This window comes from Pezoporus flaviventris, unplaced genomic scaffold (genome assembly GCF_033815535.1).
Source record: "Pezoporus flaviventris isolate CSIRO_AGI_PZ_B2104156 unplaced genomic scaffold, CSIRO_AGI_Pfla_v1 ptg000036l, whole genome shotgun sequence".
Taxonomy (NCBI): Eukaryota; Metazoa; Chordata; class Aves; order Psittaciformes; family Psittacidae; genus Pezoporus; species Pezoporus flaviventris.
The window spans coordinates 17,183,672-17,203,347 of NW_026892584.1; the positions used below are offsets into that span (position 1 = coordinate 17,183,672).

A 19,676-nucleotide genomic window follows, 5' to 3' on the forward strand; every position below is an offset into this window, starting at 1 on the left:
AGTTTACTGCAGAAAATAAAATTGTTAACATAAAATTGCTGCTAAAGGTTTTTAGCCAACTGCGAGTCAAAATGCAATCAAATTTACTAAATGAATTACATAAAGCATTCTTTATACACAGAAAAATTTAAAGGGTTATACAGCCACCCAGACACTAAGAATATGTAAATACTTCTGTAAGTTCCATTAAGGTTGGACATGGATTAACATGTAAAAATCAGCACAAAAAAATGCAGCTGTGAATGTTGGAAAGATCTAGACTAATCTTCTAACGCAAGCCTGAGAAAACTTCCTTACAGAGACTTTCTGATCTTTCCAATTCCATGTAACAGTAGTTGGGACATCAGATTTCTTTTTGCATGAGTAGCTTGTCACTTGTTTAACATCAAGTGTAAGAAGACTCTTTGATGATTCTACAGCATACTGGAAAAGTTGTATTTTCTAAATATAATAATTTCAGAATTAATAACTCCAAACAAAACTAATTTTAAATTAAAGGAACAACTCTCATCATTGATAAAAGATGACAAAATTAAGTAACACAGGGTCTACTGTGGCCATAGAGTCTATAGCTAGCACTACAATTTCATGGTGATTATGTCATTTATATAAATAACTCCCATTTCTAAAATGGGTTTTATTTTTAAATGCATCACATTAACTGGACAGAGTTTAGGACAACAATAAAAAATCGGCATTTAGATTTGTGAAGCCTGAAATTGCTGAGGAGACCTTGCTATACATTTTATTTAAACACTTGCAGTAGCATAGCATGCTTCTGGGAGACTAATTACACCATTAGCATGAGTATAATCTACAGTTCAAGTATTCTATATGTATCTCTGGTGAACATTATATGATTATTAAGATAAACATTCACAGCTACTTTGTTCACGTAAGCCACATCTAAACCCCACATCTGGGAAAAATGTGCATTTCATAGATCTTAGCACATTCAGATGAATCAGCCGTTCATTACTCCAGCTGCCTTCCTGTTAATCTTTCTTCATTAAAAAAGAGTATAAAATGCTTTCTCCCGAGATGCATTTCACCCTGCACTGGATAACATATGCTGAGAACTTAAAATAAAGCCCACCTCCCAAATGAAGTGCTTCTCCTCACGGTTTTGATTAAACATCTCAACCTCAGCATCTCAAAACTGAACTGGCTAGTCTCAATATGAACAACAAACTTGGCAAAAAGAGGCCAGAACTGGTTTGCATTTGAAGAGACTCCTGCCTCCCTTGTTCCTACAAGCTTTTGTTTCTGTGTCTTCTTCCTTGCAGGGAAACTTGACAATACACACTACTTTTATTTGTCTAAGCACAAATTCAGTGACCTGATTGGCACTTTTCTGCTTTTTGAACAGAAAGTACATAATTTTGTGTCTCTCCACAATTTAAGTGCTAATCTCATATTTTAATTTCAATGCTTTTTTCTTAACTATATTTTTATTCAATACTTTTTCTTAATAAAACTCTTTTCTAGATTTGAAATGGTCAAGGATGTTAATGTTCTACTCTTTTCAGCTTGCTATCTTCTAAGTGATGTATTTCCTAGACCTCAGACTCCTTGTCTTTAAAACTAAATAAAGCACAAAAGAGATAATATTCAATACAATTTCATAATCAAGATATTGTATTATTTGAATTATGTTAAATGTTATCATGCCATGTTTGATTAATGTTACAAGAACTATTTATGAGACACATGTGAGATTAGTGACCTGAATTAAGATCACCTTCATGGTCTGAGATTCTAGCACACCAACTATAATCAAATGTTGGTTCAAGGCTACAACTCTTTGATATCATTACATGGAAAAACAAAAACGAAAGAAGAAATAAGCAACTGACAAAATACATACAGGTGAATGAATTGAATTTTCTGTTCTGAATTAGACAGATAAATTGGTGAATTAGGGTTGAGGCAGGAAGTGATAGGACTTGCAAATCTATTGCGGATTATGGGTCATCTGAGACAGAAGAAGAAATCACCTAATACTAATCTCTATAAAAAAAGATATGTAGCTAGATATTTACTTATTGCTTCAGTTATTCTGAAAGAAAAAAAACTGAGCAAAGCTGTCTTATTTAAGCAGAATCTCTTAAAGGTATGTTTGAGTTTTTTTTAAAGGGAATTAAAAAATTATTACTCCGAAGACTTAATATTTTCCTTTTCTTTCCTCCTTTTCTTTGATGCTTTAATAATTTTAAATAAAACCATCAGTTCACTTAAGAAAATACTGCAAGAAATCAGATGTTCATTTATTATTTATTCTAGTATGCTAAAGTAACAGATACCCAATTTTGAGACACAAATATCATATATATGATATTTGTATATATGTTAGTACTCAGAAAAGAAAAAAAAAAAGAGGCAATAAACCCACTGGTCTCAATTTTCTCCCTGTATGCCTGAAAATATTTACAGAAGACAATTTGTCTCACTGAACAGTAGTAATGTGTTGTCACACACATTAAGACATGAAGAACTCATCACTTTCAGGTAAAACACTGAATAAAGACTAATCACAGTGGCTAAGAAGAAATTTCTGATTATGTTAATTTTTTAACCAATGAACTCTGATTAGCAACACTTTACACACACAAAAAAAGAAAGGAAATGAAAAAAAGTCAAACTACTGTATATCATCAGTAGAAATAACAGTAATTGTGCCTAAAAGAGGCAGGGGAAATTTGATTTTGCATGTCACACTGACATTTTAATCCAGAGAAAAGTTTTTGAAAAGGTCTGAAAGGATAGCTTAAAAAACAATTTAGCACACTAAAAAATAGAGAGATTATAGCTATTAAAATGTCTTTTTTTTTTTTTGTTTAACAAGTAATTAGCATTCATAACTGCATAGCAAAAACAACAAAAAGACTCTCTTGCATCACCTGAACATAGATCCTTTCCAAACATTACCAGCCTTTAAAATTGTGCTTCCCCCTGTTTTAGAGAGCGTACTCCGAGTACTTAGGACAAAAATATTTTAGTTAATAAAACTACATATTTAGTTAAAAAATCATGGTTTAGTTAATAAAATTACTTTTTCATTTAGTTAATGAAACACAAGACCCTACAAGATTTTCAAAAATAATAAAAATAAACTACAGCTTGCTTCTGTGAAGTTAATCTGCACACTTTTGGCCAGTGGTAGCCACAGAGAATATAGAATAAATTTAATTCATATGTTAAGTGCGAAAAATATATACACATGGTCCTAAGGCTGTATCCACAACTTCCCTCAAATGTGTTATTTCTGACTCCTACTCTGTTCATCAGTTTATTTCAAGTCCTACAAGACAAGCTGCATTGATTTGACTTTACTAACAAAATGGTGTTACCATTGTAGAAATTATACACCACGTTTTCCTAGCTAAGAATTTCGGATAGAAGAGGAGCCATGATTTCTGACAGTATTTTGCATGCAACATGGGACAAAGACAACCAATAATTTAAAGAAATAATTTTTGGGTTTAGTAACATTCAGGTCCACAGAAATGAGACATTCTTTAAAAATGCTGTATGCAGAGTAATATATGTAGTAGTACCATTAAAGTCTCTGAAGATACAAGCAAGTAACAAAACAACTTCAGCTATAATAAAACGTATCATTTTCAAGCTGTGCTATTTTTTCATAGTTATGCCTTCAACTAAGCAGAAAAAAAAAATAGTAATTCTGAATAACAACTAAAAAAAGAGTAAAAAAAATATATCCACTGTGACTCATATCAAAGCAGTGGCACGTAAGTTCATTTCAACAGACGAGAACGTCTCAAGGCAAGTCGTTAGTATTTCAGTATGGCTGCCTTATAATGACTAAGCAATAGTACAATGATTGTAACCTGGAAGTGTAGACAGAAGGACCAATTAGAATTTAATGCCTTTGTAGATTGCCAAAATGCTATCTGCTTATGAGAGAAGAGGTATATAGAAAAAAAAATTACATCTATATTGAGTATGCACCAGGCATCAGACTTCAAGACCACACAGAACTTTCTCTCCTTGGTTATACACGGACAGCTAACTGAAAATAACTGAAATTCACAAAAATATGTATCATTAGGTTTTGGATCAAATCATATCAGCAGCATTCAGATTACTGGTCTAGCTACTGACATGTCACTGATTTATAGTGAACCCTGTTGTTCTGAGGGACGTAGAAAATATTCACAAACAACCTTCTCTTTCCTTGTACACTCCACAAATTACCATGCAAACCTGAAAAACATTTTTCTGGAAACTTCCTCCTATATCTTCGAATGTATAGAGGTTACTTTATTTCTCGTGTACTAAGGTGCAGAACTCCTTGTTCATTTCTTAATATAAAACCCATATCCTCTAGTGTTTAATTCTTTCTGAACATGAGACATTTAAATCAATACAATTTTTAGAATGGAAATTGTCATCTTTCACCTTCAAAATTTATCTAATACTATGAAACAGATTCAAGGTACTCCTATGTAATTTACCGATTACCTCTGTTACAGCACTGTTTCTTTTCTAAAGGTCACAATTACTTCAGCATTATTTCATGCAAGAACATTTCCATACTCATTATACTTTGTTTCCTATGTCCTGACCTCCAAATGTGGTAATGGTACTGGTCCTGCAAATTGTGAGAATACAGTCTGACTCATTATCTTGGCATTCCTTTGTCCTCACTGTTTTTTCTCTGCTTGTTCAGGAAGAAAACAGAAAGAATTATTCTGACATGATAATATCATAAAATAGAGTAACATTTGCATTCATACTTGACAAAACTTTGCTTAGGGAAAGAGGTGGGAAGGAAAGGCAGTCTGTTGAAAGGAAACTGGAGTTGATTTAATCATTAGATAAGAGGGTTTCTCTGCGGTGACAAGATTCCGTAAGAGTTAAACTGGATATGGTTACCATGGAGCTAAGACTCCCACAGGAAAAAAAAATTACAGCATTTTGAAACATTTGTTGGAAGCACACAGGCAGCCAAATAAATGACACTGCACCACTTTCAGGCTTTATTAGGTCACTTAAATTCTACCTCTAAGTGGAAGCTCAGGGGAGGGATTTTTACAGGCTTTAACCAAGTATTCCAGCCACAGCTTTTCTAATTTAGTAATCTTTGCCTGAGATCTGAAGATAAGTTTCTTGTGCAATGCAAGATTCACCATATTAATATAATTACTTATTGTCAACAATGGTTCCAAGTAAATTGAGGGGCATGGTTTAACTGTAATATAAAAAAAAAAAAACAAAAACCAAAGAAAGACAATGGAATTCTGACATCAATCTTTCCCCTTCTTTTTAGGGACTGCATTTGTACTGTTGAATTTGGTAATATGAATGGCATCCCATGCCCAAAAGAATTACAGCTATAAAAATTACTTCTCAGTAGGCAGGCAAGACACTTTCATAAAATGTATTCATTCATAACATTAATACATACTCCAAGAAATGAGGATTTCTCAGCTCTAATGCCACGGTGGTAAGGACACAGTCAAGTTTTCTGGGAAATCTTTAGTATAAACTATTTTATAATTGCAGAAGCAAGCTATCACTCAATCATGGAAAAAACAGTATAGCAGTTAGCTGTAGTTCTGCTAGTTCTAGTTCACAGCTACAGATAGGGAGGAGAAGGACTTGGGGGTGTTGGTCGAAGAGAAAATGAACATGAGCCGGCTTCAGTGTGTGCTTGCAGCCCAGAAAGCCAACCGTACCCTGGGCTGCATCAAAAGGAGCGTGACCAGCAGGTTGAAGGAGGTGATCCTGCCCCTCTACTCTGCTCTTGTGACACCTCACCTGGAGTATTGTGTGCAGTTCTGGTGTCCTCAACATAAAAAGGACATGGAACTGTTGGAAAAAGTCCCGGGGGGCGGGGGGGGGGACCTCCCATACAAAGATAGGCTGAGAAAGTTGGGGCTGTTCAGCCTGGAGAAGAGAAGGCTGCGTGGAGACCTCATAGCAGCCTTCCAGTATCTGAAGGGGGCCTATAAGGATGCTGGGGAGGGACCCTTCATGATGGACTGTAGTGATAGGACAAGGGGTAATGGGTTAAAACTGAAACAGGGAAAGTTTAGGTTAGATATAAAGAAGTTCTTTATTGTGAGGGTGGTGAGGCACTGGAATGTGTTGCCCAAGGAAGTTCTGAATGCTCCATCTCTGGCAGTATTCAAAGCCAGGTTGGACAGAGCCTTGAGTGACATGGTGTAGTGTGATGCAGGGGAGTTGGAACTAGATGGTCTTAAAGTCCCTTCCAACCCTAACTATTCTATGATTCCAGGATAAATACTCAATGGTCAGAAATGCCCTTCCTGCTCTACCTCAGGACAGCACTCTCAGTGGCAGAAATCCAGCTAAGACTGTAAGCCTGATTTGGCGAGTTCTGGCCTACAGATAAGCTACAGCACTATTCCTAAATTCTTCTTCCTGACTTGGCACTAAAGACTTTCTGCCATCAAATTCAATCTCAGAGGGTATACTGGTACATGCCTGGACTGGTATACACTTAACTGGGTAAAAAACTGGCTGGATGACTTAGCCCAAAGAGCTGTGATGAATGGAGTTAAATCAAGTTGGTGGCTGATCACTAGTGCTGTTTGCCAGGGCTCAGCCCTATCTGATATCCTTATCCATGATCTGGATAACGGGATTGAGTGAACCCTTACTAAATTTGCAGACAAGTCCATGTTGGGTGGGAGTGTTGATCTACTGGAGGATAGGAAGGTTCTAGAGCGGGATATGGACAGGCTGGATTGATGGGCCAAAGCCAGTTTTACAAGGATCAACAAGGCTAAATGTCAGGTCCTGCACTTGGTCCACAACAACCCCATGCAACGCTACAGGCTTGGGGCAGAATGGCTGGAAAGCTGCCCAGTGGAAAAGAACCTGGGGGTGCTGGTTGACAGCCTGCTGAATATGAGCTGGCAATGCTCCCAGGTGGCCAAAAAGGCCAACAGCATCCTGGCTTGTGTCAGAAATAGCATGGGCAGCAGGACTAAGGAAGTGGTTGTGCCCCTGTACTCAGCACTAGTGAGGTTGCTCACCGTGTTCAGTTCTGGGCTCCTCACTACAAGAGAAACATTGAGGTGCTGGAGCATGTCCAAAGAATGGCAATGAAGCTGGTGAAGGGTCTGGAGAACAAGCCTTACAAAGAGCAGCTCAGAGGACTGGAGTTGTTCAGTCTGGAGAAAATGAAGCTCAGGGGAGACTTTATTACTGTCTACAACAGGTTGTAGCAAAGTGGTTGTTGGTCTCTTCTCCTAAGCAAGAAGTGATAAGACAAGAGAAAACAGCCTCAAGTTCCACTAGGGAAGGCTTAGATTGGATATTAGGAAACATTTCTTCTCTGAAAGGGTTGTCAAGCATTGGAACAGGATGCCCAGGGAAGTGGTTGTGTGGCCATCCCTGGAGGTATTTAAGAGGTGTAGATGTGGCAGTTAAGGACACAGACTTAAAGGTCTTCTCCAACCTAAATGCTTCTATGATTCTTCTCTATGATGTTATAAGGAGAAAGGATATTCCGTCTTTCTCAACTAAAATTCTACTTCCTTCAAAACTAAAACGTGATACTGAAGAGAAATGTAACCATAAAAAAATAATACATATAAGAAAATCAAAAGCAGTATGATACTCCTCTAACTCATACCAATATATATATACTACTGACTACTTAGGTATGTGACATTTCACTACTTTCTCTAAAACAGTACAGAGAGTGACTGCATGACTCGGGGTACCAAAGAAGTTAGGGACTGTTCTCAAAAGGCAGTACAAATAAGGTCACCCTGTGGAATCAGTTGAGCTATATGCACATAAAACTGCATGCTTCCACTTTGCCTCAAGGCTGGAGAATTGACTGCAGCTATACCATTTACTAGCATAGTCATAGACTTTGCAGCTATCATAAAAGGATTTAAAAAAGGGTATATTGTCTCTTTTTAGGTTGATCTCTAGGTTGAATTTATATTCTTTAGAATATGTCAGTATGGCCTTGCTATGAAAGGTGAGCAAGTCCTGGCCAAGGAAAAGGAAAACATTATTCACTGTCCAAGAACTGGTTGTCACCTGTGAGTAAGGGAGACTCAGCAAGCAGGAGTATAAACAAGAAAAAACAAAACTGTGAGGAAACCAAAAATCCAGTCATATTAAGCTAAACAAACTCAGGTTATTTATTTCAGAAAAGGCAAAACTGGAGAGGGAACAGAATTCTTTCTTGTAGCTATATTGACAGGTGACACTGTACACATAAAAAAATAAACTTAGAAATAGATAAATACATTTAAGATGAAAAACTGAAGAAAGATTACTAGATCAATGGGTTGCTACTTTGATAAAAGCAGTAGCCAAATTAGGTTTTCAATTGAACATCAGTCCAAAATGATTCAATGACTCTAAAAGTTCTTTCCAGTTCTACGCTGCTAATACATAAATAAATATTTCCACATGAAACGAAAGCAAATGCAAGACTAATATAAGCAAAGATACTTCAGATGTATGCTGTGAGGTAAAAATAAGGCAGAGACAGCAAACAAGCAGAATGACTGGAAAGTCTTAGTGACTTCACAAGTCTGAAAAATAACCTAAGAAGATGAACTTGGAGGAGTAATGACAGAAGAATGTCAGTGTTCTCAGCAAAGTATCTTTATCCATTTGCTACATTCCTTCTGTAATCAAGGAGATGGGGCCTTGCTCATTTTTTAATGTAGATTCCACTTTGAAGTTTTTCTTTTCCACAAAAAACACCTACTTACACATAATTTTCCATCAAGAGCAAGCAAATGCCTTTTAAGACCCTGAATTTTGGCAAGTTATGCATGTCAAAATGAATGAAAATCTTGCCATTTCTTACAATTTCTTGATTTTTTTTTATGAACTCAAGGAACAAGAGACAGAAGGACAGCTGTTCTCACTCTGGCTTTCACAGCTTCAAGTAGAGCTGAAGCAGAAACGAGTATTAAACTGGTGTCTCAGCTTCTGTCTCTTTCCATCTTTCTAATCTCTCTTTGTAAATATTTACTGCTAATGCATAGTCACAGTGAATGAATATAAAGATTCTTTGTCTCCCTAGTCAAGTCCACCCAATACTACTGTTTTTTCTAATTTTATTTTTTTTGGGGGGGGAGGGGGTGTTTGGGGTTGTTTCCTTTTAAAAAAAAAAAACAAAACCAAAAACCAGCTATAGTATTGCTATTGTTCTTGTCACAAAAATTAACAAAAAAAAAAAAAAAATCAATCCACCTCTGTGGGATAACTGCATCTTGTCCTTATCGTCATATTTAATAACTTGCTACTCATCCCTCCTTTAGCAGCAATCCCTTCAATTAAGCAAATTCCCATGTCCGACAAATTTCTGGTACTAATCACAAATGTCCATGTACAAAATATTCAAATTTATTTATTTATTTTGGTAGCCATAAGCCACTACCTCTTTTCTGGTTTTATTTGTTTAGGTTTTTATTACTATTAAAATTTTATTTAACACCTTCATTTTGCAGTGCAACATTTAAATTGTGTTATGATTTAATACTTTTCATACTTAGTGAAGTCTTGTTTTCCTTGTGTACTCATCCGCACCCTGTCCATCAACGTAAGCACTTTGTATCAGAAAACATACTGTTTTCTTGTGTTTGTACAGCACCTTGTAAACCCTAGCCCTTGCCTGGATGCAACAGTATTGCCAATTTTTAAATGAAAATCATTCATAGATAGATAGATAGATAGATAGATAGATAGATAGATAGATAGATAGATAGATAGATAGATATTAAAAAAAAAAAGTTGGTTGCCAAGACAGTCTATATATTAGTGCTCAATCACAGTTCAATCACAGGTACTAGGCATTAACATTTGCAGCTGTTCTTCTTCAAACTGTTGTGTTAATGTAAGTAAGCACAATAGAGTCCTTCAGAGTGTACTGCTTAGGCTAAATCCCAGGTTTTAATCATGGTTCACTTGAGATGGTTTGAGATAATTATCTCAAGTCCAGCCATCATTAGATCATTGGACTGAAATTAATACTGCTCAGTGTAACATAAGAAGTGGTTGTTCTACTTCATTAATGTTGCTTCATTTTCTCACAATCAAGTATTTATATAAACATATAAACTAAATTTCTGATTACTTTTGGTTGTTCAACCAAGTCAGTTCCCCCTCTTTGAATTTGCAAGCTTTCACATCTAGCACATTTGCCTTCCAACTAAGTACTGTTTACCAACAGTACACTTTCATCACATGTACCTACCAAGGACTGACCCTTACACATAGCTGTAACATTTCATCAAGTTCTAGAGGTTACTATTACACTAATTTGAAAATAACTGAAGCCAAGGCCTGCAGCCAGAGATCCAAGCACACAAGAGCCATGCAAACCATGCACGTACTAGACAGAAAGTAACCAGCAATTGCTATACACATATAATATTGTAACAGGAGAAGAAATACTTGGGAAGAAGCAGGTGTTGCCATTGCTTCATACCTCTATTTTAGGACATCAGCACATTGCCCAACATTGTATAAGGCAGCATTTCTGCATTGTAACTCTTCACCTTGTGTATCCCCCCAAAATGCTTATACAATCAATGCACAGTTATCCTACAACCAAATCAGTAACCTTGCACCTGATCAGTATGAGTAAGTACAGAACCTACAGCCATTTAAAGAAACCAAATGAAGGTTGTGTACTAAGAACCCTGACTACATTTCATTCTGCTTGAACGAAAAAGGATATGTTACCTTCGAGATGCCACATCAACTACCAAAGAAAAAAGCACCTGGGCAGCAACATGATCTGATGGGGGCCAACTCAGCACTGCTAAAAGCTCACATCATATACTTTTGTTTATACAATATACCTACTTTTCAGTAAATAACAGCTTTGTCTTTGCTTTTGTCCTCTGCAGCTGCCCTTGAGAGGAATAGCTAAGTAACTTCTGTTGTAAAAACTGCAGTCTCCAGTTTACTGTGAAAATGTCTGGTTCAAGAAATTATATGAAAACAGTACACTGAAGTCAGTATCTGGTGTTTTGAGATAGCTAAATTACACAGCTAGTTGATAGGGTGTTTCCCTAAAGCAATAGGTGCTGGAGATTCAAGGGATGCACAAAAATAAAGAGGTTGGATACTGTTAACTGATGTTGCCTGGAAGTAGCCCAAGTTCAGGATAATCTTCCAGCAGCTCCCATGTTATTATTGGCTACTATTATTACTGCTCTGTCTGTTTTTTTTAGATAATCAAAGAAAATAAAGACTGATGTGAAAGATAAAAGTAGTAAAAGGATTAGGATAAAATTAGATTTCATGAACGCATGACGCAGTTATGCAATTGTGTGTTTAATTTTCTAAACAATACTAGAAACATTCTACTGATGTCACACATTACCTATAACAGAATATCACCACTATCATCTTTTGGCCTTTTTTTTTTCTTGAAGATTTTGGCACCCCTCCCCCCCCAACCTTTTTTTTTTATGTTGTAGTGGACATATTTAACCCTTTTAGACTGTTCTGATTTATGATTTTAAATGTTATTCATATTGGCAAGGATAGGAAAGGTCATATTACCACTGTAATTGGCAAGTTTAGCTTTATATACAGGCCTCTGTTTAGACAATGATGTTATTTAAGCCTAAGGTCAACCTTAAAAGAGGCTGACTTGGGAAGATCCCTGGCAAATAAAAATGTGTAAGTCTTTCTAACAAAACCAAACTTTGATCATGAAATGAAAATTACATGCTCAAAATAAATCTAAAATCTTCCATACCATCAAGCTTCCTGAATTTCACTTTAATCATAAAGACCATACTTCCTAATAACAGGTTCTCTCAAAGAAGTTTTCTCAACAAGGCACCAGTGGATACAACTTTACAGCTTACTGCTTATGCAGTTGTATGACAAGAAATGGGAACTATCCTCTGGTTAACATTAAAAGGTCATTAATGACAGCTTCTGTAACTTACCTTCAGTTAGTCTACCTACCTAGGGCATTCACATGACTCATCAAATTGTGGCATTTCAAAGCAAAATTGACTAAAAGCCAGAATAAGAAAACTATTTCATCTTCTGATAAAATTCTCTTCCTTAACAAAGGAAAATATTTAACAGTATCAATATAATTTCTTAGGTGGAAACCCATATTTGCAGGTGATAATTTACTTTTTACCTCCTTGAGGAAACTCCAAATTTTGTAACAACTCAATGATTAGATTGTATTTTATCCTGGAAGAACAATCTGGCTGTTCAAGCAATATTTACAACAAACACCACACCAAGTTGTTTTAGACCTCACCATTAGTTTCTGTCTAGCTGGTTTAGTAGCTGCTATGTGCTGCTCGTAAACAATCCTAAGAGCACACCATAGAGAAGAGCTGCACATAGAGGAGAATAGGGCCAAAATACCTAACTGAAACAATTCTGAAACTCAGGCTGATTTGTGTGAGTAAAGTAAAGCAGCTCTTCATCAAGACAAGTTTGATATACTAAGCTCTTACTATTTCACACATTAAACTGAAGTAATGATGGCAGAATGTTCACATCACTGGTAAAGATTATATAATCACACATTCTATACCCTTCTCCAGTAACACCATTATATTCACTACTATGAAACAAACTTTGGCCAGCCCCGTAAGTTTATCTTTTCAGTGCTGCCTAAAAGTGCTGCTTCAAAACTACAAGAGTAGAAAATCAGTCCTACAGTAGTTGCTGAATTTTCCTTCTCTTGTAAAACACATTATATTAACACATATTACTGAAACTTCTTTTTGTATGTCCTATCATAGTCGATTTCATTATGTATGTAAAAAGCAACCAAATCTTCCATCTGTATAAAAATCAAAGTATCGGAGAGAGTTTTAAGAACTTCTAGAAGTACAACCATTATAAGCATAGACGTATAAATGCAGCATAGTAAGCAAACTCTCAATATTTTTGAAAGCTCATTTTTGTTACATTGTGTAAAAATAAATAAATAGATAAATATGCATAGTGATTCAGCCATCAGAAGCACTAGTCACCATGAGCCATTCCCTGTAACTTCACCTATACCACGTTACCTACAGCTATTTCTAGGGATAGTAATAAAGTAACTAAAATAAATGAAGATGATGAAGGCTGAATTATAAATTATTCAGGCAGGACTATTTCCAAGAGATCTGCACAACCTTACAAAGAAAGCAAGTAAGGAGTTTCAAATACAGTCTATAGCAACTGACACAGAAAATGTTTAGGGTCTGCAAATTTGAAAGTTACTATTATTCTGTGCATTTTTAAAAAAACACTCCTTATTAATTGCAATGTACATAAATGCACATAAGATAAAAATGCAAATTTTTAAATGAAGGTTTGACATACATTATAAATAGAATCGCTTCCCATACATAGTAACTGATCAGGAAATCAAATCTTATTAATCCCCATTAACACTTAATCCTGTGATGGTGAACATATATGCAGCAAAGAATCTTTTGTCCTGTAAATGTTCTTCACAAAAAAGTTTTCCAGTGGCAACAAATGCAGGCATGACATGCATGACCAGACTGAGGTCTTCCAAACTGTAAAGTCTACCTTTCCCACCTTTGGCTACACATCAACTATAGAGTCTATTGATTTTGATCTTTTGGAAAGTGCAATAGAAATGGATATGCATTTCAGAAGAAGGTTATGCTAGCAGCATGGAGTATGTAATACTGACAGTTTGGGAAGGTTTTTTGTTTGGATGGTTGGTTGGTTTGGTTTTTTATTTGTTTTGTTTTAGTTTGTTTAAATCAAAATGATAAGTGACTGCACTGACTGTATCAACATTTTTACACATTATCAAACAGCTTCTGAATTCTACTAAGTATTGACAGTAAATATCCTTAATATGTACCAGGTGTATAGGTCTTCTGGGCATCCTCCATATACAGAAAAGATGAGACAATACAGTTGAACTTCAGGGGAAGTCTTGGGAGATGGAAGTCATTTGGCCTTAAGCATTTTAGTGACTCATCCAAGGCATTTTAGTATATATTCTAAGCTTGATTATCCTTGCACTCCCGCTTGTACATGGTACTGCTGATGAAATTTGAAAGCATGTTAAATCTTTAGTGTTTAAATTAGTTCTGCATCTTCTGCTAAACAGTTGTTTCAAGTCACCAAGTTGAAACTCTGTTGTTTGTACAAGTGATTTATAAAGGATTTTATTTCAGTTACAGTTCTTTCATCTTATGTTGTTATTGGAGAGAATTAAAGCTGTTTCAGTTGGGTAAAGGAAGTTGATTTTCTGGTACAAGGTATTGGAGAACCCAGTTAAATGCCAAAGTAGCTGAAATGCTCAAGACTGACAGAGATGTTTGTTGTGGACTAAAAACAGCTCAGGCGTGTGCTGACTACTCATCTTACTGAGGAACTAGCACTTGCTTATTTGGATAAAAGCCCAGTAGAAGGAACAAACCTAATGTTACTACTGAATCTTTCACCTTATGTTGTTGTTGTCTCTGCCACTGCTTGTACTGACTGAAGCTGCCACACCCCACTACAGACATGAAGTGCCAAAAAAGGGCACTGGAAACTTGAGCTTACCTGACTGACAGACTGGCCATCAGCTCCTATTTACAGTTGAACCACATCTGCTAAGACAGAGCTTGACTGACAGCAGGTGCACAATGGCTGACGAGCACAGCCACTGAGATGATAATTTTACGGTCTACAGAAGTCTGTGTTTATTATATATCTGCACTATTATGAAGTGCCATTTGCAAAATCCTTATTTCATGAAAGAGGTCAATAAACACATGACTTTAAAATTAGTGTCCTGTGATTGAATTAAATATATTCTAAATAACTGCATAACAAATTTCCTTTTCTTATCCTCTCTGCCCACCACTCTGTTTTAGTTTTTGGAATCTGTATCTAACACACCTGGCAGCATTTGGCTGTCTGGTCACAGCACTGCCATGGGAACTGAGAAAGAAGCAATATTCACAGCTGGATTTCAATATGAATCATACCCAGTTAGCATGGTAGGGGATTAGAAACAAGGCACAGAGATCAGGCAACCCACTTGCTGCATTCCACAAAAACGTTGGAACATTACTAGCAAACTTGCTGTTTATTGACAAAGATATTAATCCCCCTTCAGACACCACAAGGCAGAGCTTGAGCAGAGGACAGATCCCCACAACAGCCACCAGTAGGGCTAAGAGAAAATAGGGAAATGTATGCTTGTATTATTATTGCTTGGTCTCAAATCCTATTAAAAAGGCTTTTAACTCAATAACATTCTAAGGTTGAAGACTTGAAGAACTTTGCTTGATTGTAACAAATTTGATATTATTTCACTAGACCTGCACTGACACCAATACCCAAAAAAAAAACCAAAACTAAAAAAGAAAACATAAAGAAAAATAAACTGACAAGGAGTTAGTCATATCTATTTTACTAATTAAAGGGATCATGACTATATTCAATCTTGCAATTGTTTTGTAACAATACACTGTATACTATTGTGATACATGCAGTGATTTCTTTCTGAAATAGCATTTTTTTTTTAGTTTAAGCTGTAGAAAGAAAGAGGGGTAAAGCATGACGCTGAGTTCATGTAGTGCAATGCTGCTTCGTGTAACTGGTGTAGACAGGGCTAATATGAAGCAGCTTGCAAAAACAGACCTCATTACATATAATTACATGTCTTGTATATATCTCATGTATATGTATATATAATGTGTATACATACATCATACATATATGTACTATCATTAGCTATAATATAACATGCAATGTTGTACAATCTATCCATGAACATGCTCTATGTCCCTGAAAGAAAAAATAGATTTACAGTTTATTCTATAAACCCATGCTAAACAAAACGTAAGGAAGGTATCAGGGAAACAGCCCAAACAACATCTGATCTTCAACGGCAGCAGCCTATAATGTCAAGACCTTTAGAAGTGCATCCCTAAGTCAGCTATCTTCATTTTGATAGAGAGAAATCAGCTTTCTCCTCTGACTAATAATGATTTAAGTCTTCACTGTCCACCTGCTATATCTGTAGCCGATTAGTAAAAGTAGAACAAACATTACCAGGGCAAGAAATAAAAGATAGCAGGATTGCATATTACACACATATAACAAGTGCTTTGCTTCTCCCTTCCATACACAATATGCAAGTGGGAACACGTACACTGAATATCCAGGATCAAATCCAAATGAAAACCATCAACCAGAAGACTAGAGAAACAATTCAAACATTACCACAGGAAAAAAAAAAAAAAAAAAAAAAAAAAATCAAGATTTCATAACTAAGACACAGCAGCAAGGTAGCAGTGTAAGTAAAAAAAACTGTTTATTTGTATTCATGCTGGTAAAAATTAATAAATGAAATTACACTTTATTAGTAACACCTTCCTTTAAATGCTATCGTTGTTCATAAAGACTTCACACAAGAACTAAGACTTACTTGAAATGATCACTGAAGACATACTACTACTACAAAAATGATGACAATGGAAGTGACTTTGTAATTTTCATTGCTGCCAAATTAATCAAATGTGAGGAATGCCTTGGGAACAGACAGTGATATAGCGAAAAGCCTTCCATCAAATTTTATAAAGTTCGCTGCTTCCTAAAAGCAAATACAGGTACCACTTTTATGTGTTACTGAGCTTCCAGCCTTTCCAAATAAGCAGAGAGCCTAAAAATGATGTACAAAACTAAACAGCAATTTAAATCCAGAAGAAAAAACACTTCATAACCAACAAAAAATGGGGGACAAATGCAAAGTTTCCCTTTAAGGAAGCAAAAATTAATTTTACTAGGCTTGTAAGAGTTAATTGTCTTGCTCCTTCAAAAAATACTGAAAGATATTTTTGGATCTTATTTTATATCTCACCAAGAAAGAGTTATCTCTAAGAGCCTAAAACATTCTTCAGTCTACAGACACAAAAATAAGGAGTATGGAGATCAACAATTTCAAAGGAATATCCTGCTACACAAGCCTGGGAAACATTCACTAGCAAGCCAAATTCCCAGAAAACATTTTATCTGAAGAAGATCCTGACTGATCAACAATTTCACTGAAAAAGTTGTAAAGATGTAAAAATATACTGTACTTCATATTTGTATGTACAAACTTTTTAAGCAATAATAAAAGCTCTAAGTACTAATTACTAAAAGCTTAACATCACTGTAGTTCTCAATACCTAATAAATCATTCCTTTCTCCATATATTGCAAAACAACAATTGATCCCTTCTTCACAAAGGTGAAAGAACTTATAATGGGAAAGAGACAGCAGTAATTGATATGATTGTTCACAGCAAGGAGAAGCTGGGACTTCAATGACAGAAATCTAGTCATTTTTTTTTCCCCTCTAAAAGATTTTCTAGCACCAAGTAGAAGGAACACATCTGCATAGTCTCACTTTTGCTGTTCCCATTTTTGATCCCCTCCTATTTAGTGCTTTATTTCACCCATTGGGAAGAAGTGCTATAGAGTTCTTCTAGAAAGAATGGGTCACAGCAGCAGAAATTGCCATCTCATGTAGCACACACAGGCTACCTACGAATAGGAAAAGCTTATCCCTTCATCATTGAGGAAGACTGTTCGGTCAAGGCAACATCTTAAAAAGTGAAAGGATGAAGGACATTTAAAGCTCTTGCCTCCTAAAGGCTGAGTAACCTACTAAATTATGTAATATAGGTACCTCTAGAAAGTGAAGTTAAGGAATGTTGGAAAGAACACTTTGTTGTAATTATCCATTTCTCTCCCCTCCCTGAAATTCTCCTAGGCTTAAAGGTGCTAATGACACTTCATCAAACCTAAATAATCTACATAAACAGCAGCAACCATCACCACTCTCCAACCTTTAATTCCCAAAAATGTATATTCCCAGCCTCCCAGAAATGAGCCTTGTAATTTTCTATTTTGGACACTTAGCATGTTGTATTTTAGAGACTCGTCCTTTTAAAGCTGTATCAACTCTAGAGGATTCTGCTTCTGGAACATTATTTGTAATAAATGAAAAGTAAAGGTAGCATGAAAGAGCATGGAATACACACAGCAGCAGCACCTTTTTTCATGCTAGTTACACAACAACAAACTCTTAGTCATGCAGGGTAAAAATAATGAGAGACACAAGATGACACATGAAAAAGATCGTATCCTCTTCCCAAAAATTAATGCATGACCACTACTTGCTTAAAAGTCCAAATCAGTTGTCATACCAGATTTGCGTAAAGCTTTAGGAAAGAATGGTGTGAGGGCTCTTTATAGCAAGTTACACCAGGCAAACACTATTTCACTAATTAACACTCCTTCCCAAAGAAATCCTTATCTCCTTTTAAAATAAGCTTCTTTTAAGCAGAGAAGAGACCCCAAACATTTGCAAAGTCTCAACTTCAACATCTGTTGGTATTCCCTACACACAAGTGTGCATTCTGTGTTTATCAGAAGAGGTCATCAAAGGCTTGCTTGGTTTATTCATCATTTTAAGGCTCTCCTATCTGCAAAGCTTCTGTTAATGCCAGTGAAATTTAACCTAGACAGAAGTTTCAGAGGTCAGATATTTGGCATGCTACATTTAGAAACCCAAGTACAAAGTTGACGAGGACGCTTCAAACACAGAGGATTACAGCGGAAATAGGTCTCCTTAAACCAAACTGGCTATTGAGCAAATTCAGGGAAGAACACACTGAGACTGCTTGATGCTATTAAAGCTCATATTCTTGCTTTATTTTTTCCCACTGACTAAATCAATTCTCCCATTTGGCAAAGCTCAGCACAGAAATACTTCATTTTTAATACAACAGGAAAGGAATAGACATGAGACATAAAATCATGTATTACATGACCTATAAAAAGCAGATACTTACAGTTCGTAGGAACTGTATTTCATCCTCTCCTCCTTCACCCCCTTCAGCCATGGCTCTTGAGGAGTCAGCTCTGCTGTGACTCTGATCGCCTCCACCGTCAGCTCACTGCGCTCTGTACAGCTCCTCTTCTCCTATCAGTATTAGCATATAGCTAATCCACAGCCATATAGGGAGCTCAGCTAACTCCACTGCACTGCAGACTGTCAGTCAACCCCCTCACTGCCAGAGCCAACTGCGCTGCTTTCCCAGCTCCTAAGAAGCAATTCTTTTCCTTTTCTCTCTACCCTGGAGGCAAAAAAAAACCCTACTGTTAAGGTACTGCAGGAAGCATTATATGCATCACTAGGTGTTGATTTTTCCCCAGATACTCTCTGGTCAAAACAGCAATAGCGGTGAAGTGTTAATGAAAACGGAGCTCCCACTTCCATTTTCACAGATCAAGGTACCCAATTTTGCACTGAAATGTATCAAATTCAGCAACTCTGAACCTCCTGATTTGTGCAGCATGGGGATGTAAATCAGATGATCACAGAACAAGCTGATTCTGTCAGAAGATATTTTCAGCCTGCTTACAATAACTTCCATTTCTTGCTTCTCTGCATAAGCAGCTGCAAATCTGATTTCCAAGATGACTTAGTCATCGGAACCTACTATGTATAGTTATTTCTGCTATCCTTTTATAAATGTTATTTGTATATACACATGCTAAGGACTGCAGGGCTTTCATTTGTACCTTTTTAGAACTGCACCTGTAAGTCTCTCCATTTTTCTTTGTTTGATATTCAGCTTTACAAAGTAGCCTGTGCATTGTTTTGGGACACAATTTCCTGCCCTAATAAGCAAAATA

General features: G+C 36.2%; 1 protein-coding gene across 7 annotated transcripts in view; it reads right to left on the reverse strand.

The window, feature by feature from the left end:
* RYR3 (ryanodine receptor 3) overlaps positions 1-19,093 on the reverse strand; it is a 223,905-nt gene extending 204,812 nt beyond the window's left edge. For 6 of the 7 annotated variants that reach the window (XM_061463371.1, XM_061463372.1, XM_061463370.1 and 3 more), the window contains exon 1: positions 18,830-19,093. In XM_061463371.1, coding sequence (XP_061319355.1) covers positions 18,830-18,880 — 51 coding nt within the window. In that variant the 5' untranslated portion in view covers positions 18,881-19,093. The remainder of the gene's footprint in view (positions 1-18,829) is intronic. The other variant, XM_061463377.1, reaches the window with a different exon arrangement.
* Between the last annotated feature and the right edge of the window lie 583 nt (positions 19,094-19,676).